General features: G+C 53.8%; 7 protein-coding genes across 7 annotated transcripts; 1 reads left to right on the forward strand and 6 right to left on the reverse strand.

The window, feature by feature from the left end:
- Nucleotides 1-192: 192 nt before the first annotated feature.
- Nucleotides 193-2,560, reverse strand: BDP81DRAFT_419491 (uncharacterized protein). Its single transcript, XM_060589781.1, has one exon. It carries the CDS (start codon nucleotides 2,489-2,491, stop codon nucleotides 557-559), a length of 1,935 nt encoding a protein of 644 aa, XP_060448782.1. The 5' UTR covers nucleotides 2,492-2,560; the 3' UTR covers nucleotides 193-556.
- Nucleotides 2,561-5,758: 3,198 nt separating this feature from the next.
- On the reverse strand, nucleotides 5,759-7,093 carry BDP81DRAFT_419495 (uncharacterized protein). The gene has a single exon (XM_060589782.1). The coding sequence runs from the start codon at nucleotides 6,756-6,758 to the stop codon at nucleotides 6,228-6,230; it is 531 nt and encodes a 176-aa protein (XP_060448783.1). The 5' UTR covers nucleotides 6,759-7,093; the 3' UTR covers nucleotides 5,759-6,227.
- Nucleotides 7,093-10,534, reverse strand: BDP81DRAFT_403669 (uncharacterized protein; the record flags this gene model as incomplete). The annotated part of the gene is made up of 5 exons (XM_060588885.1): nucleotides 7,093-7,655; nucleotides 7,714-8,011; nucleotides 9,678-9,863; nucleotides 9,923-10,072; nucleotides 10,136-10,534. 5 exons carry the CDS (start codon nucleotides 10,532-10,534, stop codon nucleotides 7,261-7,263), a joined length of 1,428 nt encoding a protein of 475 aa, XP_060448784.1. The 3' UTR covers nucleotides 7,093-7,260.
- Nucleotides 10,535-12,833: 2,299 nt separating this feature from the next.
- Nucleotides 12,834-13,850, forward strand: BDP81DRAFT_367749 (cleavage and polyadenylation specificity factor subunit 5; the record flags this gene model as incomplete). The annotated part of the gene is made up of 2 exons (XM_060586549.1): nucleotides 12,834-13,485; nucleotides 13,552-13,850. The coding sequence occupies exons 1-2, from the start codon at nucleotides 12,948-12,950 to the stop codon at nucleotides 13,848-13,850; spliced, it is 837 nt and encodes a 278-aa protein (XP_060448785.1). The 5' UTR covers nucleotides 12,834-12,947.
- Nucleotides 13,851-14,105: 255 nt separating this feature from the next.
- On the reverse strand, nucleotides 14,106-14,694 carry BDP81DRAFT_311660 (uncharacterized protein; the record flags this gene model as incomplete). Its single annotated transcript, XM_060583739.1, has 3 exons — nucleotides 14,106-14,204; nucleotides 14,261-14,323; nucleotides 14,407-14,694. The coding sequence occupies 3 exons, from the start codon at nucleotides 14,692-14,694 to the stop codon at nucleotides 14,106-14,108; spliced, it is 450 nt and encodes a 149-aa protein (XP_060448786.1).
- Nucleotides 14,695-15,656: 962 nt separating this feature from the next.
- BDP81DRAFT_159344 (zinc-finger domain-containing protein) lies at nucleotides 15,657-16,587 on the reverse strand. The gene is made up of 3 exons (XM_060582001.1): nucleotides 16,250-16,587; nucleotides 15,912-16,079; nucleotides 15,657-15,811 (listed from the first exon to the last, which is right to left on the reverse strand). Exons 1-3 carry the CDS (start codon nucleotides 16,526-16,528, stop codon nucleotides 15,749-15,751), a joined length of 510 nt encoding a protein of 169 aa, XP_060448787.1. The 5' UTR covers nucleotides 16,529-16,587; the 3' UTR covers nucleotides 15,657-15,748.
- A 727-nt stretch (nucleotides 16,588-17,314) lies between these two features.
- On the reverse strand, nucleotides 17,315-22,009 carry BDP81DRAFT_446540 (ubiquitin carboxyl-terminal hydrolase; the record flags this gene model as incomplete). Its single annotated transcript, XM_060592074.1, has 5 exons — nucleotides 17,315-18,117; nucleotides 18,167-18,920; nucleotides 18,983-19,555; nucleotides 19,610-21,714; nucleotides 21,751-22,009. 5 exons carry the CDS (start codon nucleotides 22,007-22,009, stop codon nucleotides 17,315-17,317), a joined length of 4,494 nt encoding a protein of 1,497 aa, XP_060448788.1.
- Nucleotides 22,010-24,230: the final 2,221 nt, after the last annotated feature.

Genomic DNA, 24,230 nt, shown 5'->3' on the forward strand with positions numbered 1-24,230 from the left:
CGATGGATGGGAGCTCTTTGGCGCGCCCCAGCTGCACCACCTGAGAATCATCTGCAGCAGGATTGGATGCGCCCGGGATTGGGCGGGAGACCCGGAGTCTCGGCGCAGGTTTTTTCCACACGTTCAACTCGGGTCCGGGCTTTGATGTGGGTCCCAACAGCCCGATCTGACAGAGCCCGAGAGAAACACCACCGCCGTTAACCGTAACGAGGGTTGAGACGGCAATCCACACTTCAACGTTTCACCATTCCAAGCAGTGCGGATATTTCCAGTCTCTTTCAAAAGCCCGTGGGCATTGGATTTGTTGTTTATAAACTACCTTACCATGATGCGGGTATGCCATGTACGAATGATGCCTGTGCCACCGGCCCAGACCTTCCAAAACCGTCCTGCCAAAGGCCTCGGCATGCCACTCCCTCCTAGTTGCCCAGCCATAATGCATCTAAACGCCGAAGAATAGTCTATGTACAGACTTCCGGAACTCTACAATTGGCCCATACCCGTAACATATACATAAACAGGGGAAAGGGGGGTTGAGCGCTGTGACGCGCTGCACTTATTGAGGTCGCTGCGCTGCCGCCCGTCTCTGGCTCTGTGCTTCCTCCATCATCATTCGTTCCGTCAGACTTCGAGGAGTTCCCGAGAACAATGCCTGCCCGACACTGGCACGGTAGCTGCTGAGATCCCCATCGTCAACGCCGCTGCGACCGTCCAGTCCTCCAATAAAGCTGCTGACATCGCCGAGCGAGGCTGCCCGTTGGTATACGTCGGGGTTCTTAACCACAGGCATGATAACAGGGCGGCCTCTGAAAGACCCAACCGAACCTGAAATGAGATGCGCCGGAATCGCTGGCTCAACCGGCTTCGGGATGAACACAGCAGGCGAGGTCGAGTATAGGGTCTGGGTGACTGGCTCATTCGATGCAGTTTCCTCCTCTTCCTCTTCTTCTTCCTCCTCCTCCTGTATCGGAGCTGGTCGGGCTCGAGGCTTTGGTGGCGCACTAAGCCCTTCGAAATGGAACATGTCCTCGTCGTCCTCGTCCTCTGGCTCATCGCTTTGTGTCACCAGCTTGTCATCGTTGTGCGACCCGGACTTGTCTCGAGTAGGGCTGTAAGGCGCGGTGGCCGTTCTTGTTGGTGAGCGCGATAACGGTGAAAGAATCGCTTTCTTGTTGGCAAAGGATTTCGGCTTTGCCATGGCGAGGAAGCCGTCATCTGAAGAACTGCCATCACTGTCCTCCTCATCATCATCCCTCCGGCTGACTCTCTCTGGGGAAACAGGACGCAATGGCTCTGGGGCTCGTTTGCGCTCCACTAAAGTGGTTTTTGGTGGTGATTGAGGTTTCGGCAGAGTTCCAACACTATCGCTCGGTTGCAATGACGTTTCTGAATCTGATGTTGCCATACTTCCATTTTCCTTATCCTGGGCTTCGGCATTTACAACAGTCCAAACCGTGTTAGCATCCAAAGGAGCGCGAGAAAGGGCGCGAAGTGCTTGTGAAGAAGAGACTTTCTTTGGCGGCGGGCCGCTGTCGTCCTCGTCTGGACCCAGCAAGGATTCGACACTCATTGACTCATCTTCCGACGGAGGGGGTGATTTCGAGTTGGCAAGGGTGTGCGACTGTACGAGGGACGGCTCCGATGACTGGGGCGAGGCTGTAGGCAGCACCTCCCCTCCTTCGAACTCGAAGCGCACTCGCCTAGGGCTGGCGGGTGGCTTGATTCCACTCGAACTTCTTCGCAAGGCGCTGCGGCGCACCTTGGACTCGCTCTGCTCCGAAGCTCCAGAAGACGTCGTGTCATCAGTCGCCCGGCGTTCGTGGTTCGGCCTCTCGGGCGTCTGAGTCGCAGCAACCGACACCTGGATCGCAGGCTGCTCATGAGTCTGACTGGACTTTCGACGACCCATGTCGTCTTGAATAGCAGCAGAGTTTGAAATTGGCGGTGGGATCGGCAACTGATTTGATGCTGGTGTAGGCGCCTCGTGTGAGCTGTCCAGCAGGGGCAGATAGCTTGGGGTGAAGAGACCGTGGAAACCCCTATCCCTTTCCCGGTCATAAACGCTGTCGGGGGAGGTTAGGGCAGCAGTGCCGGCATGGGGAAGGACGGATGGGGGCGTGAACGTGGACGTGGACGACGGCGGCGGAGGTTCGCGGGGGTTGCCGGGGTTGCTGTGGCCTTCGGTGAGGTTTTCGGTGTCTTGGGTGGACTGTGGTGGCGGCGGTGAGTCAGGCAGGCCTATGTCTCGCAGGGGAGTATTGAGACTCTGGCCGAGGGCAGGACGCAGAGCTGGGTAGTTGTCGAAGGAAGCGGCAACTTGACGATCAACCTCGGCCTTTGTGTGTTGTGGGATGTTTTGGAGCAGTTGGTGGGAGTATCTATGGAACTCGAGGGCCATGTCTTGGCGGTAGGCTGCAACCTTGTGGTCGAGGTCGGCTAGCTTCTGATGCAGGTCTCCGATGAGCCTCGTCGCATCGTCCATGTCGACCATGTCGCTCAAGGCCGGCAGAGGCAGAGGCAGAGGCAGAGGCTGCAAGACGGAGAATGCCAGTGACAGCGGTAGCGGCGACTAGGGGATAGACGGATAGACAGACGAGGGTCAGGAATCGGGGCGTGGAGGTGGGCCAATGGGTTCCTGGGCGTGGGCATGACGCAAGGCGTCTGGGTCGAGGTTGCGGCGAAATGGTCGGCGGCGTCCAATGTTTGTTCGGGATGGGCGATTTACGGTTGCGTCCAGACCATAGGCACAGAGGCACAGGCGCACAGGCGCAAAGGGTGTTGACAGAGACACACTGGGGTGGGCGACAGCGGGAGTCGAGAAAGAGGTTCAGGTTGCAGATGAACGCGTTTGGGGAATGTTTCTCTGTGTGCGAATGTGTGTGGTTGTGTGGTGTGTGTGTGTGCGTCCAGTGTGTGTGTGTCTCTCTTCCCCGCGGAGAGATGATCAATGGGAAAGTCGGGGGCCCGGGGAGGGGTGTGTGTATTGTGGACTCGAATCAGGCCAGAATCTGAGGTAAATAGAAAAGATTAGATAAAAAACTGCCAGGAGCGGACGAGACAACAACCTGGACTGGACAAGCACACAGGTCAATCCAAGCGAGACCCCAAAGGTAAGACAGAAATGGAGAAACTGGTGCCTCGTCTGCGGGAGTTTGTGCAGAAAGACACGAGAGATGAGTTGTGCGTGGGGAGTCAAGCGCTTGGGTGCGCTTGTTGTATGTGGTGTGTGATGTGTGGTGTGTGGTGTGTGTGTGTGTGGTCGGTCCAAGTGGCCGAATGATGTGCGATGTGGGTTAATTCTTTTGGGCGGTGCAGAAGCAGAAGGCCAGGAGCAGGATCCGGGACCGCAAATCAACAAGTATCTCTGTGGTGGTTGTGGCGGGAATATGTACTTGAGAGGCCTAGAACACCCTCAAAGATGGTGTCCCCGATCCCCGCCGTCTGGATTTTGGGTCGGGTCGGATGCGTGGTTCACCATCGAGAGAAAAAAGACGTGGGACTTGGCCTTTTTGGGAGGTTCCGCCCCTCTGTCTCCCCCGTCTCTCTGCAATGGAAAGCCAAATGGAATCTTTGGGGGGGGGGCGCGCGCGGGCTTCCGATTCTTGGAATCTCGGGGTGGGCGGCAGGTACGTACCGGCATTGCCAAGTAGACAGGGGTGAATAAGGCAGGTAGCCCCCCCTCTCCCTTCCCCTTGCCCTCCGTGCCTCCCACGCCTGCCTCGTCCCTTCCCAGTGCCAGTTCTCCCTCCCAATTGGAAAGAGTCAAGCCTCACAGTCGCTCTTGTCTCTCGAGAGCTCAAGGGCCTAAAAACCCTCAAGAGGGCTGTCTGCCAGGGGTTTGCTTTTTCTCGGTGCTTTCGGTGGGCGCGGATCCTGGCGCCATGCCGCCTTCCAATTCTAGGGTGTGATTGCCAGGCGCATAGTTTTCGGCATGCCATCTCACGAGTCGCATGGGGGTCATCGGCAAGGGTACTTGGGCATCTACACTACAAATGCTCCGTATACTACTCCGTACAGCAATGACAGCCATAACATCGAGAACAGTCCCGTCCAACAGAAGCATCCAGGTCAGCGCCAGCAACAACTACTACTACTACTACTACTACCTTACCTGCCGCGCCTCAGTCATGGCATACGCCCGGTAAACAAAGGTGGCAACGGTCTGCGCCTGCTCCCGTATTATGCAATACTATCCCACGCATCGTTCGACCCTCGACGTTGGACGTTGGACGCCCCATGTCATTCGGGTATCAACGGCGCTCTCCTCACCGAACCACACATCGAATTGCTTCTTGAAGACAGGCACGTGGCTATTTTCCCCCAGAACATGTCTAATTTGCTCATTGATTTTTCTCTTTTCTCTTCTCGAACCATGCAACTTCCATTACCTGCATTAGGAGTCGGAACCCGGCAAGTGCGGGCACTTTGTGGTGGTACCTTACCGGTAGCCCGCAACTAACAGTGACCTGAGAGCTGAACTTCTGAACGGCCGAACGAATGCCTGGACCAACTCCATCAATTCCATCCACCGTCGGCCACCCCGTCCCTTCTCGCTGCATTCTGGCACCCTAGCACTCATATGCATATGGAAATCTCTTCATGTGCTTTTCCATCACTCAGTCACTCAGCCATGCCATGAGCTGTCTCTCTAGACTCTTTGCCAGTCACCCAGCCCTCACTTGCCCGACAGACTCGCCTTCTCGCTGCGTCCGGCTATGAAAAAGTCGCATTAGGTTCCCATAGAGATTCAAACTTCCAGAACCGCCGATCCCCGTCCAACATCAGACTTGGACTGCTCTCAGCTCCACAATGGCACTGCGCTGGCAATGACATTGGCACCCTGACCTGACAATCCATCAAGAAGGCCAAAAAAAACCCAACTCAACCCCCAGCCTGGCAGCCACTGTTGTAACGATTGCTGCAACCCTCAAGCTAACGAACGATCTCGGCACCCGGCAACGCCTTGTTCACTGAACACTCTCAGGCTCGCAGTCAATCAAAACCTCTCACAGCTCGCCGTGGATTGCGGCCATGAATGCGCATGATGGGCAGTCATGAACTGCGGGTCGTTCCATGACACTTACACGCGCTTACAGGCCACCCTCTCGAGACGGCCGCTCACAAACTCACAAACACAAATCGCAAGTTGCCAAACCGTTCCAGCAAAACATATCATACAGCATCCCCGAGAACGATGTCTTTAGGCTCTAGCTTTCGCTGATAACGCGGGGTCTGTTTTGGTTGAAGTTATGTTTGACTATCTTGCCTCTTCTTCTTCAGACGAGAAGCCGCGCAACCCCCCTCCAACACAAAAGACGAGCGGGCTTAAAGGATGCCATGCAACGTGCACTGGCAAGCTATATCGTTGTACAACTCGAAAGGTGAGAGGGGGAGCATATCAACGTCAAAGGTCCCCCAACAAAGAAAGACCCCACGACGGAACAAGGTCGTCAGCATGGATGGGGTGGGAAACTGGGAAGCATAGAATTTGACTTTCCGACATACTTTCCTAGACGCCTCCGCCCGTAGATAAGGTGGCATTCTTTGGGTGATGTGGTGTGCCGCCTGCCGCCCTGCCCAGGTTTCGTTGGCCAACAAGTGGTGCCAAGTGGTTGCCTCGGGCAAGGGAACGCTCCCACGTCGAACCCCCCCCCCTCGTGCCACCACCTCCGCCGGACCTTGGCCTTCTTTCCCTGACCGAGTCCGGCTCTTGGGGTGTCACGAGGCCGTCCACCCCCGCGGCGCATGACTGGCCGCTCCTCTCACCGGTCCCGGAACCCCGTGACCTCTTCCCTCCATGCCTCCACGGGGACATCGGGCTCCACGAGTAGTCACGGGATCCCCCAAAGCTGAAAAAAATAGACTTTGAGGTTCTTCCACTTTCGGCCCGCTTGTTCCCAGCACGTTTTTACGGTTCGCCTTGCTTTTCGGGCTTATTGATGGCTCGCATTTCTCAACAGATGGTCCCACTCATCCCATCCCTGCCTGTGTTCTTGTTCAATTTATTTTACGCAGGCGGTGATGCAATGCTTTCTCGCTTACACGGCGAATGTACGTACTTTCGCTGCTCGCATTGATATTGCGCATCTTATGTACGTAGTGGGGGCGGCAGGGGGGTGGAAAAGGCCATGAGCCTTGATCACACCGAGCAATATGCCACTTGATATCCGAGTGCAACGTACAAGTGGCGGTTGCTTATGGCGGTGTATCTCCAAGAGAACGAGTAACTAAAACACCAATGGGAAAGCCCAACGCCACACAATACTTCTCTCGAGCATAGGGACAACCAACCAAGGAGACACAATTTCCCAGTGCCGGGTGTGAGCAGTCATGTTTTCTCCTTTGGCCAGACTCCGTTCTGTTTTGCTCTGCCCTGCACTTCCCATCAACACATGTATGCCGCCTACCTGCTGCAGAGAGGAAAAGGTCCCGTCGGGGCGTTCTAGAACGGAGAGTTTTCTAAACGGGATGCCACTGCTGTCACCGCTGCACGGTGCGGTCATACCTGCCGTGCTACGTACTGCAACCGCCGTGTCCAACGGCTTGCCTGCAAGGGTTATCCGGGCACACGGCCTCTTCGGCCGCCGGGCGCTCGGATCCGACCGAGTCTTCTTTGGCGCTCTGGCGATGTAAATGGGTTGATCTATTGGCTTTTGTCGATTCCTCCCAGGAGAATGAGGAGGTAACGAGGTGTTTTGCATATTGCTGTATGCCCGAGGTAGGTTTCTATAGTTGTGCTTGGCTTGGCATAGGAGCATCTAGTTTGAGACCGAGGGCAAGTGTTTGCGCACAGTAACGCCGGCTGTAGCTACGCTCAAGTGGGAAAAGGTACTTTTTCCTGTTGGGACTTTGATGGCTTTCACAATAGATGGAGGGGAAACTACTTGTCAGCTGAAAAGGCCAAGGACGGGTCAAGACGAGCTCGCATGTAAGTGACCGCTGCTCATCCTCACAATCCAACGATTGAGAAGCAACTGCAAACCGTCAAATTAGTTGTCATTGCCGCCCGATCAATGTGCTTCATCACCTCTGCGCAGTGTTCCCTTGTTCATACATTCATTTGCTATCAGAATCCTATCTCAGTGCCTAGGTGCAATTTCCCTGTGACTATTCAGAATCTTCATACCCCAACTCAACGTGCTTTGATATAGTAGGAGCAAGTACCATCAGCAGCCAGTTCGAATATCCATATCCCGCATTCCACACGGACCAGAGACAGATTCCAATATCACAATTCTTGCAAGTTCCCTTGTCCCGTCATCAATCGCTCATGCCTTCGTCCGGCCGGTACTCATCGTCACTGCCATCTCCCACGTCGATCTCAAGATCGATCGGCTCAGGGGCGACTGCTTCCTCCTTTGCAGGAGTCAGGGCGTCATTCAGCTTCATGTAGAACTCATGAAGTACGGGGCTCAGAACCTTTCGGGCGCGGTTGTCAGCCGTGGTAGCCACCTCTCCAATCAGGCCGATGTAGTCCTCCTGCATGGCGTTCACAACCCTATTCGTGTCGTCGCGGATCGCCTTTTCAAGGGCGCTAAGCATTGCATTGGCGGCTTTCTCCACATCTCCGGCGGCGGTCTTGAACATGATAGACTTCTGGGATCCAACCTTCTCCCTCATGAGATCCTTCATGAGGATGAAAGATCTGGTTCCTGCTGGGTTGAGCTTGGTTAGCTCCATGCCTCTATGCCTTCGAGGGTTCTCAACACTCACCTCTCAAGTCGACGCAGCCTTGGTAGGCTTCAATCATGGCTTCCCGAAAAACGGGACCGAAGAGACGATTGGCGTCCTTTTGGGCGCTCTGTACCAGCTTTTGATGCTCCTTGGCGATAGGGGCGAGCTTCTCCTTCTGTGCAGCCAAAATCACGACAAGGAACCCATTTACTAAGTCGTTGTTCCCGACAAGAAATCGCCTGTCTTTCATGCGCTCGTGGAACGACTCAATCAGCTGCTTGCAAGAAGCGGCAAGTGTCGTAAGTTTCTCAGGCAAGCGGCCATTGAAGGCCGAGTCCTAATCATTAGCAGTATAATTCTTCATAGGCTTGAGAAGATCTGCTGCATATTAGATTTCCTCAAAGCAGGATGTTCATGACACACAGGGCTTACCCTCGTCGAAGTCGTGGGCGCCTGCCGCACCTCTGAATACGCCACTGCTTTACTTTAGAGCTACGCTTTCCGAAAGGGGATGTTGTGAGGCAGGACTTGCTAGCGACGGCAGGTAGCCTTGTAGGTTCTATAGCGAAGACCTCCGGCATCATGTTTCGCGCCCCAGCCTTCGGCAGTAGCAACGGCTTCTTGATAATGCCTCCTTCCCAAAAAGCACCATACCAATACCCTGAGGATTCCTTCCTTCCCTAACGAATTCAAATCCCCTTTGCTTTCTTTTCAAGTGCACCTCGCCTCCAAACTCAAATCCCACTCCTCTCTCTTCTTTACACATCACTTGAGAACAGAAAACTTGATCAGTCCACCAAGGTAAGCCGTCTCCGCAGAATAATATTTCACAGATTGATTTACGCTTTTTGGTTTCGGAGATACCCTTGATAATTACCATTTAAAGATTCTCAGCATGTCTTCCCCGAAGAAAAAACTTCATCGACGCAAGTCATTACTTGATCTATTCGACGTTGACATCCCCCGAGCTTCTATCACCGCACCCTCAAGCCCCGAAGAACGAACAATCATGCGTCACAATCTTCGCTCCATTATATCCAAAGGCTGGCCGGTTCGAGCATCTGAGGATGATCATCAGAGGGAGTAGATGATGTTGCACCTGAGAAATACGGTGGAATTTATCGGGATGTCGCGGTCGGAGCTGGCTCAACTATGTTCACGGTTCCGCAATTCGTACCGCGCAAGATGAAAGAGTTCTGCGAGAACCTCAAAGCAGACATCAAACTCGCCGAAAGACGTGGCGTCATAGATCCTTTTCCTATCGCTCCTAAGTACTCACTCGAATTTGTCCAAATTCACCCCTCCAGAGACGGCAACGGCAGAACCTGCCGTATGATTTTGAATGCAATTCTCTGCAGATATGCAGGAATCATTGTTCCGATCGGAGAGCAGGGAGAAGAGAGGAGCGAGTATATGACGATAAAGCGGAATGCCAGCGAGAACATGGAAGGGCACGGCCCTTACGCCCTCTTCGTGCTCACAAGAGCTGTTACACGCCTCCGAGAACTCAAGAAGAAAATGGCGGGCAGGGGAAAAAAGAATTGATAAGGGCAGTTCATATCCATTTCATGGATTCAGTCACGCTGGGAGGGTTGAAGTCTCAAAAAGTTATGAGATAGAAAGTTACTGCATCGTTTGAGATGTGCCACCTTACTCGACTAAGGAGGAAAACATTGCCCTCGAATGCATACCTAGCTGATAGTCTAGCTCATTGCATTCAAAGTTACCTAGTTCTTTCATATCCTCGAGAAACTGTGAAACGTGAAGCGTATTTCTTATGTCTGATTGTGTACCTCAAATACGTGTATCTTACTGGCGGGAGCTAGCAATCTTGTATCATTAACCACCTAGTTTTGGGCTTCAAGAGTCCTCAGATCGTTCTGCCTGCGCTCAATTTCAGCTTTAAGTCCTCTCCTTCGCTCTTATTCCTTCTCCATGGAATCCACGATGCCAAGACTCGGGGCGGCTTCATCCAGGGATACATCGTCGGCTCTGCTACAGACGAACGTGATGTTGTTGTAAGCTCCGTCATACTTAAGTTGCTGTGTGCAATGATCTTCAACAAGAGTCTTGGCCGTCTTATCATCAACTGTGCGGGTGATGAGGGCGACCACCCACAGTCTTGAGCAATCTTTGAGGTACTTGGTGGCAACGGTAGCGCGAGTAGCATTGGTGTGGCGACCTCGGGGCTACGCTGACGTTAATGAGAAACTTGCCTCGGGAAACCAACGATACGTATCAAATCCACAATGACCATGCCGGTAGATACCACTTCTGACTTCAGAAAACCCGGCACGACCTTGATCAGAGGCCAGTACGCCATCTCCGGCTCCTGAGGTTCAGCATCCTCGACTTCTGCGCCAGACACGTTACGCTTACTCTCTGGATCTACGAAAACCTGGATCTTGGTGTAGAAAGAAGCGCATTCCGCTTCTTTCACCACCTTTGTCTTATCACTCACCTCTCGCACCTTTCCGGAGTTTGCAAGAACTTCGGGGGTGGCAAATCTGAGCTGCTTGTCAGAATGCTTCGGATAGACAGCCTTCAAGACAGAATATGCAATGCCAGCATCACTGTCCGCATTCCTGATATCCACAGAAAGCATCCCCCTGTTGTCAAGGATGTCGCGGTGGAGGGCAGCGACCACGGCAGTCCACTCAGCCTGGGTAATGAAATCGATCTCGGCGCGATAATCCATGTTCGGGTTATCGGAGTCGTTCCACGATATTTCCATGATCACAGCTGTGCATGCACGCATGCAGTTGGTAGGAACAACTCGCTCCTCGTCCAAAACTGCATTGATGGGGGAGCTCTTTTCAGAACCGGTGTCTCCAAGAACGCCGATGACGAATCGCGGCATCTTGTGGTCTCTTACTTTTGTATTAGCTTTTCGATGTTGTCGCGCCACTGCTTCACGCGCTTCAGATCCAAGATGCTGGTCAAGGCCGAATGCATATCACTCAAGAGGTGGGTTATATTGGCGTTCACCTCGCGAAGCTCGGTAGCATCCAAACTCTTCTTGGCATCGTTGAGCCTCTGATGAGCCAAAGCACTCATAGAATTCGCGGCAAGATCATCGTTCTCTATCTTTACCACTGATGGGCGGAACGCTTCGTTTTTGATGACTGAGTCGGTAGTCTGCGAGTCCATCTGAGTTAGCAACACGCAATATAAAGTGAAACTAGCACGAACTGATTTGTAGGCCAGAGTTCTTTAGCATTTCTCGCCCCAAAAAGGGGAAACCCCAAGGTGTGCCTCGTCTTGTTTGCGGGAAAGTTCGTCTGCAAAGTGGCGTATGCAACGAGTGAGCGAGCGAGAGAGAGAGAGAGAGAGAGAGAGAGAGAGAGAGAGAGAGAGAGAGAGAGAGAGAGAGAGAGAGAGAGAGAGAGAGAGAGAGAGAGAGGCGCAATTTCTCACAAGACTCTCAACCAGAGGAGAGAGAAGAAGATGCAGAGGGCAATATTTGAAATCAGTAAAGCCACAGGCAAGGAAACCCCCGGTTTCCTCTGCTGGTCCTCGACAGAACAAGGTGGAACTTATCAGACCGAGGCAATGAAAGCCTTTCACAGGTGTTGAAAACAGGAATGTCTTGATGTGAGCTTTGGTAGAAGAGTGAGATGCTGAAGCCAGGTGAGACTGCGATGACTGTGTTGTGAAGGATGGAGTGATGGACGAAGAGGGGAAAGAGATGTGGTGGGCGGCATGAGAGGAAAGTAATAAGAGCCCGGAAAACTTTAGAGGCACGAGCTCTCTCTTCGAATGGTATTACTAGAAGCGAGGCTGGCGCTACTGCTTATTTGATTTCAGAATGTGACGGAAGGCGAATCTGTCTTCCAACTGCTCCACCTTGCGTTGTGGTGATTCGGTGCACCAGTCGGGGCTTCTGCTCCAGCGCCCATGTGGTATTTGGAAGAGGAGGATTCCCATATGAACATGATAGAGGCGGGTCGTCATAAAGACTTGCACGCATAGGCTTTGTTCCTCCAGTCCCTGATTTGCTGGCGTCGGCCATGGCTAAGACATGAAGAGGGCCATCCTGCCGGAAAGCAAAAAATATCTACTGCCTAGGTAGACCGATGTACGGATTAGATAAGAAAAATAAGAAGCCTAAAAGGCTTGCGTTAACAATCGAGATAGTAAATGGCAGAGTACAGGCCATTTTTATTCTTGCCTCGATTCCCTCATTTACAAATCCGATGTGGCATACATGCCATGTAACAAGGTACCTAGGCTCAGACGCGGTCGGAGGGGTAGGTCATGGTAGGGAAGAATCTTGGACACGCGGCGGAAGGCGTCAACTGCATAATCGCTGAGGTATGCGCATGTCGATAAAGCGGAAGGCTAGAGAAAACATGGATGGGCATGGCCTATACGCTCTCTTCGTGCTTACCAGAGCCGTTACACGCCTGCGAGAACTGAAGGGAAATAATGGCGGGTAAGGGGAAAAGAACCTAGACTGTGTGACTGAGGGGGACCCAAATCTATTTCATGGATTATTTACGCTGGGAGGGTTGGAGTTTCAAAAAATGCCCTCGAACGTATACTCAGCTACAGTATAACTCCTGCAGTCAAGTTTATCTAGTTGTTTCATGTCATTAAAGAACTGTTAAACCTGAAGCGTGTTACTTCAGTCGTGTGCCTTGTGTCTGGTGTACCAGCAGATGCTTCAATGAGTGTCAACCCAGATAGATCAGCTCTACCCTAGGGTTTCTCTCAACAGGGCTCGCATATAGGTATTAAAACGCAAAATGAAAGGTGATGGAATCGATAAGATTTTTAGAAGATTTCGAGGCATAGCTAATCGGCTGCCCCGGTGAATGGTTTCGCTTTTCATTTTCGCAGAGAAGTCCTTCATCGGCCATCGTAACATATTTGGCCCGAGACAGTCAAACGTACTGCTTCAACAGGCTCAGTCTATGAGACATGGGTGTGAAGCAGCAACAGTGGTGGGATCAATGCAGCCAATGCTTCATGATAGCACGATGTGTCGTTGGACTTGGGCCGCTCACCTCGGTGAAGGAAGTCCGGAGGTGGGGCCGGAGGTACCAGGGGTCCAACCCTGACCGCCTTCTTTATTCGCTAACCCGCCTCCTAGTCGAATCGTGGAAGCTCCAAACACCTCAGTGCTTTAGCTCAGCTTCCCAGCCCTGTCCAACGCGCCTTCTTCCCAAGACCGAACTTGATTATCGCAAACTCTCCTACACGCAATCCCCGCCATCGTACACATCCCACGAGAATCACAAAACAACACACCGAAAGCGAACACAGTAACAATGTCGACAATCACAACCACGGCCCTGCAATCGGGCCACGCGCCCATCATCCCCCTCTCCTTCAACTCAAACCAACCAGACACGATCCGCCTCTACCCGCTCTCCAACTACACCTTTGGCGTCAAGGAAACCCAGCCCGAGGAAGACCCGTCCGTCATCGCCCGCCTCAAGCGCCTCGAGGAGCACTACACCCAGCACGGCATGCGCCGCACCTGCGAGGGCATCCTCGTCTGCCACGAGCACAACCACCCGCACATCCTCATGCTGCAAATCGCAAACGCCTTCTTCAAGCTCCCCGGAGACTACCTCCGCCCCGAGGACGATGAGGTCGAAGGCTTCAAGGCCCGCCTCGACGAGCGCCTCGCCCCCGTCGGCCGCATCGGCGAGGGCGAAGAGCCCGCCGACTGGCAGGTCGGCGATTGTCTGGCCCAGTGGTGGCGGCCCAACTTTGAGACCTTCATGTACCCCTTTGTCCCGGCGCATGTGACTCGGCCAAAGGAATGCAAGAAGCTGTACTTTATCCAGTTGCCCAAGAGCAGTACGTTTACGAAACCCTTGACAATATCAACAACAACACTCTTTGCTAATCCGTGTCCCACAACAGAGGTGCTTAGCGTCCCTAAGAACATGAAGCTCCTCGCAGTCCCCCTGTTCGAGCTCTACGACAACACGGCAAGATACGGCCCCCAGCTGTCCGCGATTCCCCATCTCCTCAGCCGATACAACTTTGAGTTCGTCGACGAAAACGGTAACATCGTCGCTGCCACGCCCGGCGCGAGCGCACCGGAAGGATACGTCCCGAGAATCAAAGTGTTGGCGAGCGGCGACGACACGGACATGCAAGAGGCTAAGGGAGATGAAGAGGAGAACGGCGAGCAGCAGCAGCAGCAGCAGCAGCAGTAAAGTAAGAGCTGCGAGTTGCGAGTTTCGCGAAATGTGGTACGCAGAAGGGGGGATGGGAGCTTCTCACGAAAAGGGATCAGGGGCGAGGCGTTTTGGCGTAGGTCACAAAAGTGCCATAAGTAGACCGGTGGGACTGTACAATAGGGTTGACTCGATATTTGCATCGATACCAAATAGACTGGTATTCGCTGTTTCAATGGGGAATCGACGATTTTTTTCCTTTCTTTCTCATTCTATCTACTACATCTAAGAAACTCACGCCTTGGGCTCTCCCTGGATGGTGGCCACGAGGCGGCGCTGGTGCTTGCTGGCCCTGAACTCCAGGTACCAGATGCCTTGCCATGTTCCGGTGGCCTGAGTGATGTAAGTGAGCTGTAATCGGGCATTCGACCTTTTGCGATTGGACCTACCAACTTGCCATCCTTGATCGGGATAGTAACACTCGCGCCAACGAGAGCGCTCTTGATATGAGCCTAAGAGGAAGAACGACGTGAGCCACTTACAATCAACCGCCAGAGGGACAAAACGGAAACCCCCCCCCCAAAAAAAAACTCACCGGCATATCATCAGGACCCTCGGCGCTGTGGCGATACAGCTCCTGACCCTTGGGCCCAGCCTCGGGCGCGATGCGGTCCAGCGCATCGCTCATGTCGGCGCGGACGTCGTCGTCCCAGTTCTCGTTGAGGCTGAGGGCGCAGCTCGTGTGCTGGACAAACAGGTGCAGGATGCCGACCTTGTAGTTCTTCAGCTCGGGCAGGGCGCCGACGATCTCGTCTGTGATGAGGTAGGAGCCGCGCGAGCGGGCGGGCAGGGAGAACTGCTTTTGGAACCAGGAGCCCGTCATGGTTGTGGTTGTTGGTGGTGGGGTATGACGTGGGGTTGGTGAGCTGCTGCTACTGCTGCTTGTCGAAAATGCGTAGCCTAGGGCTGTGAGGGGCAGGTTCCAGAGAAAGTGAAATAGGTTTGGAAAGAGGCAGATGATGATGAAGCAGAGGATGAGGAGGGTCGTCGTTTGTGAGGTCTGGTTGCGGTTGTTGTGAGGTGTCGGAGACATTGCTGGCAGATCTTGGAGGTGGAAAATGATGCGGGCGCGCGCTGGTCTCCAATCTGGTGGGGCAGGTTTGATGGATAAAGTGAGGTCAGATTACCTTGAGGAAGCAGCAGATTGGACGATTCTCCCGGTAGGTAAAGTACGCAAAGACGCAGGAGTACCTACCACCTTACAAAAGGTATGAGACCTCGGACCCGTGAGTTAGGCAAGTTGCCATCTTTGAATCCATTGACAACAATTTCCTGTCTTCTGTAATGATTGTATTTAATCTACCCCCTCGAGATTGATGTTTGCCTACAGAAGCTGGCGGTGCATATCATGGTAAGATCCAAGCCAAATCTCACTTCCTCCAGTGCACGATAACGAATGTCAATTGTATCACATCGACCTCATGCAACCTTTTCATGTGTCTTTCAAATCAATCCCCCTACAAAACTAAAAGGTCATGAGTTTTGGTTTCAACCCGTGATGCCATCTCATCAACTTCCTTCTCGCAAATGCCGGGAAGTATGCATCAAACAGCAGCCCTGCAAGAGGTCAAGCTATTCTGATCTCGGTGCTCCAAGCACATTGAAGAAGACGTTTGTCTTTACGCATCGTAAACCCAAGGTTCGCAAACTTCTTACTTGTCTTGGAAAAAAAATATTTGTGAAATTGGTTTGACCCGAAGCAACTCTGATCCTGCTATATCTACACACCCGCAGCTCAGCCCACGCTGCACAGCGCACCAAAAGCTTTTGACGCTCTCTTATCGTCATTTCGTCCTTGATGCTTGCCGCACCTTCTGCTGCTGTCACCTCCCGTCTACCACCCATCGTCCACCGTTCCACGGCTGGAAATTGTCTCTCTATGCGAGGGGGTACGACGTCTCGGGGAGCGATTCGAGGTGCTTGCGGTGGTGCTCGTTGGCCTAGTATTTCATCAACATTAGCTCTCCGATTCTCCAACAGCCCCCTCCCGACAGGAATCCCAATTGCGGATGCCGGAGATTGAAGGGGGGATATACATACAAAAGGAAGACCGCAGTAGTTGCAGCTCGAAATCTCAGGCTTATCAGTGTTGATAAAGATTCTAGGATGGCCCGAAGGTCCGCCGCCGCCGTCGCACGCCACGACGCGGGCGTGAGTCCACCGGACGGGCTCCTTGTGCACGAGCTCCATCGCAGAGTGAGGTTGTGGCTATAATTGTCGTCGACAAAACGTCAGTCACCCAATTTCTTTTCAATCGCACCAAGCTTTCCATAGTCTCTCTCTCTCTCTCTCTCTCTCTCTCTCTCTCTCTCTCCCCTTCTGCCTCTCCTCCACTCTTTCTATAATCTCTCATTCCTCATCCCGGGTCGCTAACTCACCTGAAGGGAGAAATCAGTCTGCTCAAACCGCGGCCCAGTCATGGCTTCAGCGCGAGCCTTCTGGCTACGCGACCAAACAAGCGACCTGTTCGGCGCCTGCCCAACCGTCTCGGGGACGGTGTTGTCGGCCACCTGGGGCGTCGCGGCCTCGTTCTTCTCGACGACGGCGGGTCTCTCGGTCGTGCGGACCGTCGCCGACACGGTAAAGGGTCTCGAGGCGCCGACGCGGAGCTGCCGCGACAGGGCGCTCGTCGCTGCTCGTCTGGATGCCGATAACATGGTTGTGCTGGCTCAATTGAGTAGTGGGGGATTGATTCGGGGGTCGGAGGGGGGGGAGGAGGGGGGCGGCGGTCGTCAATTCGATTCCGGTCCTGGGCGGCTTCGACACTCGGGTTTCTGGGGATAGCTTGGTGTTCACTGAAGCAATTGATTACACCTGCTGTCATTCGTCGGGAAGAATTGATGCCCCGTCGACCGAGTTACAGACCCACCCACAGAGCACGGACCAGGCGGAATGTCGTACTGGGGAGTCACGGCAGTGTTGCTGTAAATCCGCTCTCACCAGGTACCCTAGAATGGAGACCTTGGTCGGCCAGGTCTGTCACCAAGTCTGTCAGTCGACAACCACTCCAAAGCATCATTCCCAAAAGCACACTATTCACATGCGAGGCACACAGCCACTTTGTTACGAGTTTGCCATATCCTCCTATAGCGTAACGTAATAATCAAAAGTCATACACACGTGCCGTCATGCAACCGATACTCCAATAAAAACCAACGAGGCTATGAAAGACTAGCCTCGTATATGCCAGGGCATGAGGGGGACTCTATCTCTATTTACGCCTCATTGTATCCTTTCTGCTTTTGTTTTTGTGTAATTCCTCCTTCGCTCCATGAACCAACCCCCCCTGGTTCTTGTTCATGACCCATGATCACATTTGCTGTGCTCGCGTCTTGGTATACGTTTAGGCGTCTCTTCATTCCCTCTGCGGTGCCGAAGCGGGTAACATTCTCTCCTCGAAATCACAATACGTCGCCATCATCTAGCAGATCCGTCGGCAGGAACTAGTGTGTCCGAGAAGTCTGCCCGTGCGGCTCCGCGTCATCGTCAAGGTGAATCTCGGCTGCCTCTGTGGAAGCGGCGTCGTCATCGGCAGCTGGCACAGAAATGACCTCGGCATTGTTCTGACGGGCCCACGCGGCAGTCTGGATCTCTGACAGTCCAACCTGAGCGCCAAAGTCGGGCGGCGGAGGCGCCTCATCATTGGCGGTCTCGTAATCTCCCATGGTCTCATCGAACTGCATATCAGTGTCGTTGCCAACTTCGCGCTCGTCTGAAGAGTCTGGTTGTGCGTCGTCGCTGCCGTAGCCGTCCAGACCAAGAGAGTTGTTGGTTCCCTCGGCGGAGTCCAAGGAATTCCAATTCCAGCCCTGCGTAGCTGAGAACGCAGTCGATTCTCCGTTGTAGTCCGTCATGCCGATGCCCTCATCCTCAATGCTGTTTTGGATGTTGTCGCTACCAACATTGGTGCCGGAGCTACCCTCATAAGGTGGCAACTCATCATTTGCACCCGCGTTGGCCGTGGACATTGTGTTACTAGCCAAACCACGATTTCCGCGCGGGTGAGTTGCTTCGGCTCCGGTCCCAAGTCTCGACGATCCAGTTAGGGAGGAGCCCCCGACGAGACGTTGATCTTCCCCCGAATCGGTATCCTCTTCATCGTCGTCTTCTCCATCCTTGTCGAACTTGTCGAAGATCTCCTTGAAGCGAGGGCCGCCCAGTGGGCCCTCGGACCGACGCCGGTAGAAGAGCAGGTAGGCCGCTCTAGTAACGACGCTCTCGGGCGAAGTCTTGCTGGCTGAGGTATCTGGGAAATGGTGAGTACAAGATATGATATTCCGTAAGAGTTAACCTACCATTGTAGTTGTACCACTGGCCGTCGACAAAGTTTCGTCCGTAAGCAGTGTAGTGGCCACCGCCGAGACCACCAAAGTGATCGTCAACGGCGATGAGATCGTAGATCTCCTCCTTGCCCGTCTCCTGGCAGAGAACGCGCTTGTGAAGGTCGAGACCCTCGATGGGAAAATCGACCAAAACGTCAAGCTTGTCGCGGCGCCAGCCAGCACTGCTGAATCGCTTCAGGTGAACAATGAGGATGTCTGGCGTCTTCCAGAGATCGAACTTTTTGCTAGCACGTCGATGCTCCTTGCAGCGCGGACAGTACCACATGTCCTGCTCAGACAAGACTTCGGCCTTCTCGAACTCGTCCAAGCACTCCTCAAGGGTGATGCCCTGCTTCTTCCTAGCCATCCGCGACTTACGCTTCTGTTCCAAGATAGGGTCCTTGAGCTCCTCCGGGTCGGTGAAGGTCTTTGAGCCGCGGTTGTCGTCAGTGTCGCGCAATGACTCCTTGCCAAAGACCAAGTCCCAAGTTTCTTCAGACCAATCGACGACTATACCCTCGTCCAGACGGACAAGCGGACCACCGCGGACGTCGTCCTCAGGTGACGGCTGAGGCTCAACGTCGACCACGTGGAATGGCTGCACTTTGCTGTTTCGGTTCTCTCTGTCGCGGCGCTTGCCGCCCTTCTTTCCATAGGTCTTGTTGCCCTTATTGTTCTTTCGGCGAGCTCCACCAACCTTGTGATTGCCTCTTCCTCGGTTCATAGGCTGTGTAACTAACGTTAGCCTCTGCCGCCTGTCATGCTGCCGTTTGAATGGTGAATACATACCTTGATCACGCGAACGGGCTCGTCCTCTTCCGACTCCTCTGCCATGCGAGTCTGCTCCTCAACAGACTGCGGAGTAGTCTCTTCGCTGACACTCTCGTGCTCACTATCTGCACCGTTCGTGGAGCCAGGGCTGTTCGACTCTTCGTTGGGAGGTTCCGGGGCGCGAGAAGATAGAAGACGGAAACTCTTGTTGTCGTCCACCGTATTCCAGCCCACGGGCAACCCATAGTCAGTACTCTCGCCGAAGAAGCTAAGTTCGAACAGGTTCTGGAGATGAGGTGGAAGGTACTCCTTGGGATCCGCCCACTTGGGGCGGCGAACGTTGAATTGCTTCAGGGCAGGTCGCCGGGTCTGCTGTTGCTCGCCTGCGCCGACAGAAACGTTGACCAAGTCATCCTCGCCTTCTACCGAGTTAGAGACAACCTTACTGTCTCCTGACGAATCAGCGTCTGACTGGGATGTGATGACCATGTCTGCATCTGTGCTCTCGTCGGTTTCCTCAAAATCGGACCAGGTAGAGAACGTTGCAACCTTTTCTAGAACCTTGCGACGAATGGCATCCTCACTGCGGGACTATGATGCTGTTAGTATCACACGAGTGTCACAAAAAGCTAGCGTCAAGCTTACCTCCTCGGGCGTGACAATAATGAAGTGAGGGGGCGATGCAATGTCATCTCCCCTCAATCGGTAAGTGTTGCCCGTCTTCTTGCGGTGAAGAACAGGGACCAGCATACGCTCAGTACGAGGGTCAACCCATGGCTCATCGCTGATTTCTAGCATCGAGCTGGGCGTACCCATCTTCTTCTGCTTAGGAGGGTAGTTGGTCGGCGACGATTCTAGCTCATGGAAAGCAGGGATATCGTTGGACTGGATCTCCTCCGAAACTGAGGTGGCGTCGGAGTAGACCTTGAAGAACTTGCCCTTGAACTCCTCTGCTCCCATCAACAACTCCACAGGCACGCCAGTCTTGTCCGAAAGCGCTTTCTTCAATAACTCAATGGCGCTGTGCTTGGGCAGCTCAACCTCAAACTTTACAGGCACATCGTTGAGCGGATAAAATTTGACAGGCCGGCTCCACATGTCCTCCATGGGCAGCGGCAAAGTCAGGTTGTTGAAAGGGTCGAAAGTGATGCTGATCTTATCGCACGTCGGGCACTTGAGAGTGGACTTGTACAACCCAGTGAAGAGGTCTGCGATAACGGAGTCGTCGCGCTTCCGAGTGATGTCCCACACCTCCTCGGCCATCTTGCGAATGGCTTCCTCGTCACCGATCATGTCATCCGTCGAGTCTGGCTTCTCAATATAAGGCTTCTTGTGAATACGACTGAGATCCTCTTGCAAGGCGTCGAGGAGGAAACCAAGGAATTCCTGGGTATCTTGTTGACCCCAGCCCTGGAAAGTAGCGCGAGCACGACCGACCGTATTCTTGAAGTCGCGAGGACTGACTGCACCTCTCGACTCGTTGTAAATCTCCTTGAGAAGCCCACCATAAGCCATGGCTACCTGTCCTTTGTAACCAAGAGGGTTGCCCTTATTGAGTTCCTCCTTGTACTTGTCCGTCAAGAAGTACTTTGTCAACTCCTCTACGCTGCGGACGCACTGCAGGGCTGAGTTCATGTAACAGGTGTTTCCAAGATTCTGAAGGCCTACGGCGCCTAGACCCCGGCCAGGTTTCTTCTTCTGCTGAGTTCGGCCTCGAGTGACGGGCCCTTGAGGAGCAGGGCTGCTTCTTCCGCTGCTGTTGGCCTTCAGGCTCGTGGCAGAGCCTCTGGATGCCAGAACCTTGTCGTTCTTGCCCCCCTTGAAGTAGTTTGAGACCCATGAGTTCTTCGCGATCTCTTCATCAACGACGAGAGTCATGTCCTGCATCAGTCCGTAGACCGAGAGAGGCGAGTTGCCGTTGTAGTTGGGGTTGGTAGTGTTGTCCACCGCAGGCACTACCTGTCGGTCTCCGCCATTGACCTTGGTGAAGTTTTGTACCTCCACGAGCATGCGCTGCCAGGGGCCCGACGAGCTCTCGCCGTCCTTGTCCGGGTTTGGAGAATCAGGCGGTGTGAGGGCGGACCTGGGCGACGACTCTTGCGCCACAGGCTGTTGAGTAAGCTGCCATACCCGCATCTTACGATCCAGAGATGCCCCGGTGAGCTCCTTCAGCTCCTTATAGAACGGGTTGTAGGGTGTAGTGGCACTCCGGGCCAGGACGAGGGGCTCCTTGCTCTTGAGCTCGTCCTTAATCTTGATAGGGCTTGACAGGGACCAGAGTCTGTGGATTGTGAAGACGGGCGGGTTTAGCTCAAACATGACGTTCTTCTCGCTCGTCGAGTCCGGCGCCGCGTTGATAGCACTGCGCACAATGGGCTTCTGTCCCTCGCCGACTCCGTACCACTCCGAGACGAGCGTCCAGGCGTCTTCCGGGAAGAGCTCGCACTCCTCCATGCCAGTACCAGGCTTCATCCGGACAAAGTCGTCACCGCCGGGCTGGGACAGGACCTCGAGAATGAGATCCGAATTGTCCACAGGGCCTAGCGGCTCATTTGTCGTCTCTTTCTTGGCAGACTTGGGGTCGCCGCCAAGCGCCAAAGCCTTTTCCACCCATGATCTCGACACAACGTATGCGACATCGCCAACTTTCGGGGGTTCGTCGTTGAAGGCCTTGAGGAGGGTCTGGATGGTCTTGATTTGATCTTCGAGAGGGGGGAGATCTACCGGGAAACCCTTGGTCAGCGAAAAGCCTTTTTATATAGTCTCACAACCGTAGATACTCGTACCCTTGTCATTGGATTTGCTGGATGCTCCTTTTGCAACATTATCGGGCAGGTCGACGCTCATGGCCCTGGGCAAGTGAGTGTTGGAGGAAGTCGGGGCTGACTCGGCATCCTCAGCTGACTGTTGCTGCTGCTGCTGGTTGGTGGAGGCCATCTCGACATCCTCCTCCTTCATACTGACATCAGCATCGGCATCCATACTGGAGGCTCTTCGTTTCAAGGGAGAGGAGGAACGCTGATGAGGGTTGGCATCACTGGTCATGATGGCACGGCGGGAGACGTTGAAGGGAGACCGGCTTCTGGCTGAATGGGACGTCAGCGCAGTGCCAGTCTCTGTGCCAGAAAGATCGCCTCCTCGGTCGCTGTCAATGGACAGGTCGGCAACACCACAGGGTGATGAGGCTGCTGTGCTCGAAGCGTACTCGGCAGTGACCAGGGAGCCAGTCTGCAGGCGCGCAGGTAGACTTGATGCTGGGTATGAGTCGCCTCGAAGGTATGTAGGAGTCGACAGCCCGTCGGTGGAGTGGGCGGCAGAGAAGGAGAAGGCGGGATCGTCGTTTGGCTCGCACGACGGCAGGACGGTGTCGGGAGACGATGGACTAGATGTGTCGTCGGTGCGCGTCTGGTTGCGAGAGATCTTTCTCTTCTTTGAGGAAGACGTGGTGAAGGTGAGCTGCCTGTGCAGCTCCGAGATGGCAGCGGGGGAAATTTGGGTGCGGTGACAGAGGGTGGTGGGAGAGAGCGTCTTGCATGTGTGGTGCAGCCAAATCCAGGTCCAGATTCGGGTTCACAAGAGGATCCGGCTCGACTTGGTTCGAGGTGAGCAGCACTGGACCTCGTGGGGAAGAATCGACGGTACCTCACTATAATTCTGTGAGGTAGGGCAAGCCGCAAAGCCGATGGGGGTGTGCAGGTGCAGGTGCAAGTGCAAGTGCAGTGGCAGGTCCTGTCGGGGGGAGGGAGAGAGAATTAATTACAGCTGAGGACCTCCAGACAGACGACTGCACTTTGGGGGTGGGCTGTGGGGTGGAGAGTAGAAAGTGATGGAAAGAGATGCAGACAGTGAAAGAGGGTAAGGTAAGGTAAGGTAAGGTGAGGACAACAGCAATCCAATTGCAACTGGTCGACAGAGGCTGAGGTGTGCAGTGTTTTGCTGTGCTGTGCTGTGCTGTAAATGCGCCGTGCTCTTGTCCAGTACGTCGGTGTCCCGGTGAGAGGTGTGTGAAAGGGACGTGAGCAGGTGACGGGAGGGTGAACGGATGTGGGTGTGTTTGAGTTGGGGCAGATTAGAGATGCCCCCAGTCCAGTGCCTTGCGTGTCTACTTTGTGGCCTACCTACCTTATTATGCCAGAGGGATGGGATGGGAAAGAGCGAGGAAGAGTGGTAAGAGAGACTAAACGGATTGAACCGAGAGAGGTGTGTGGGTTGAAAGGTCAAGGTCTCACTCAAGTCAGGTCATAACATCTGCTTGTCACGACTTTGCACGGCACCTCACCTTTTACTGCGTACTGTACCTTGTAGATACAGAGTGAGTAGGTAATGCTGTTACTGCCCTGCTACTAGTAACTTCATCGCCCTTTGGGGGGCCTATCAATCCAATGCAGCAAAGGCAACAAATTCTGGATGCGGACTTTCTATTTGGATTTTAGTCAGTGCGGGACAGAGACTCGACGCCCGAGTTTTTAGACCAATTCCACAACCCAAAGCATCTCAGTCCCCCTCCCTCTCTCTTTCTCTGTTTTCTACCTTATGTTGGTCTAGGATCGGGGGTGGGTGGCCTGGCCTGGCCCGTGCTGACCTGACGATTGGATGAATGACTTGCCAAGCACCCAGGGCGACTGCGGCTTGGAGGCTCCTTCCTGAGAACAAGTGATGGATGTCATTGAACTTGTTCATGTTCCTTCCCTCCGTCTGAACAGATGCTGTAATAGCACAATCATGGAAGACGTCTGGGGGAAGAACACTCCAATTCCTTCCACCACCTAGTATTGGGTTTGTTTGCCCTAATGAAGGCCAAATGAGATGTCCTGTCCACTCAGATATTCATAGGTAATAATGCTAGGAAAAGGATAAAAGAGCAGAATCACTCACACCAACTCCAATTCGTCCAAAATGGGACCGAGGAAAACTCACAAATTTTTTCTCGACTCCCCACCGGGAGGGAACGTTCAACACTTGCAAAATAAAATAAAAAATAAAACAAAATAAAAAAGAGACGGTCAAGATATTTACAGGGAAGGCACCTATAAGGAGGGGGACGGGCGGGGGGGGGGGGGGGGAGGGGGGGGGAGGAAGAGGGCAAAAAAATCAGGTCTTTCTCAGATCCCAGATCTTGTGCTCCTTCCCTTCCTGCACTTCAGGCGCCATCCCCACACTCAACTTCCCGAAAAACGGTAATAAGGAAGGAACGACTGGCATCGACTGAGGTGCACCTTTTTGTGAAAAAAATCAGTGCCATCCAGATCCGATGTCCAAGCGCCCT

Source organism: Colletotrichum phormii, assembly GCF_030913505.1.
Source record: "Colletotrichum phormii strain CBS 102054 chromosome Unknown BDP81scaffold_4, whole genome shotgun sequence".
Taxonomy (NCBI): Eukaryota; Fungi; Ascomycota; class Sordariomycetes; order Glomerellales; family Glomerellaceae; genus Colletotrichum; species Colletotrichum phormii.

Bases quoted from the DNA above. Each gene is read 5' to 3' on its own strand.
- BDP81DRAFT_419491 (XM_060589781.1), bottom strand. From the start codon at position 2,491: ATGGTCGACATGGACGATGCGACGAGGCTCATCGGAGACCTGCATCAG.
- BDP81DRAFT_419495 (XM_060589782.1), bottom strand. From the start codon at position 6,758: ATGCTCCTATGCCAAGCCAAGCACAACTATAGAAACCTACCTCGGGCA.
- BDP81DRAFT_159344 (XM_060582001.1), bottom strand. From the start codon at position 16,528: ATGTTATCGGCATCCAGACGAGCAGCGACGAGCGCCCTGTCGCGGCAG. The intron at 16,080-16,249 runs GTGAGTTAGCGA...CGACAATTATAG, and splicing joins AGACTGATTTCTCCCTTCAG to CCACAACCTCACTCTGCGAT. The intron at 15,812-15,911 runs GTATGTATATCC...ATGAAATACTAG, and splicing joins ACTACTGCGGTCTTCCTTTT to GCCAACGAGCACCACCGCAA.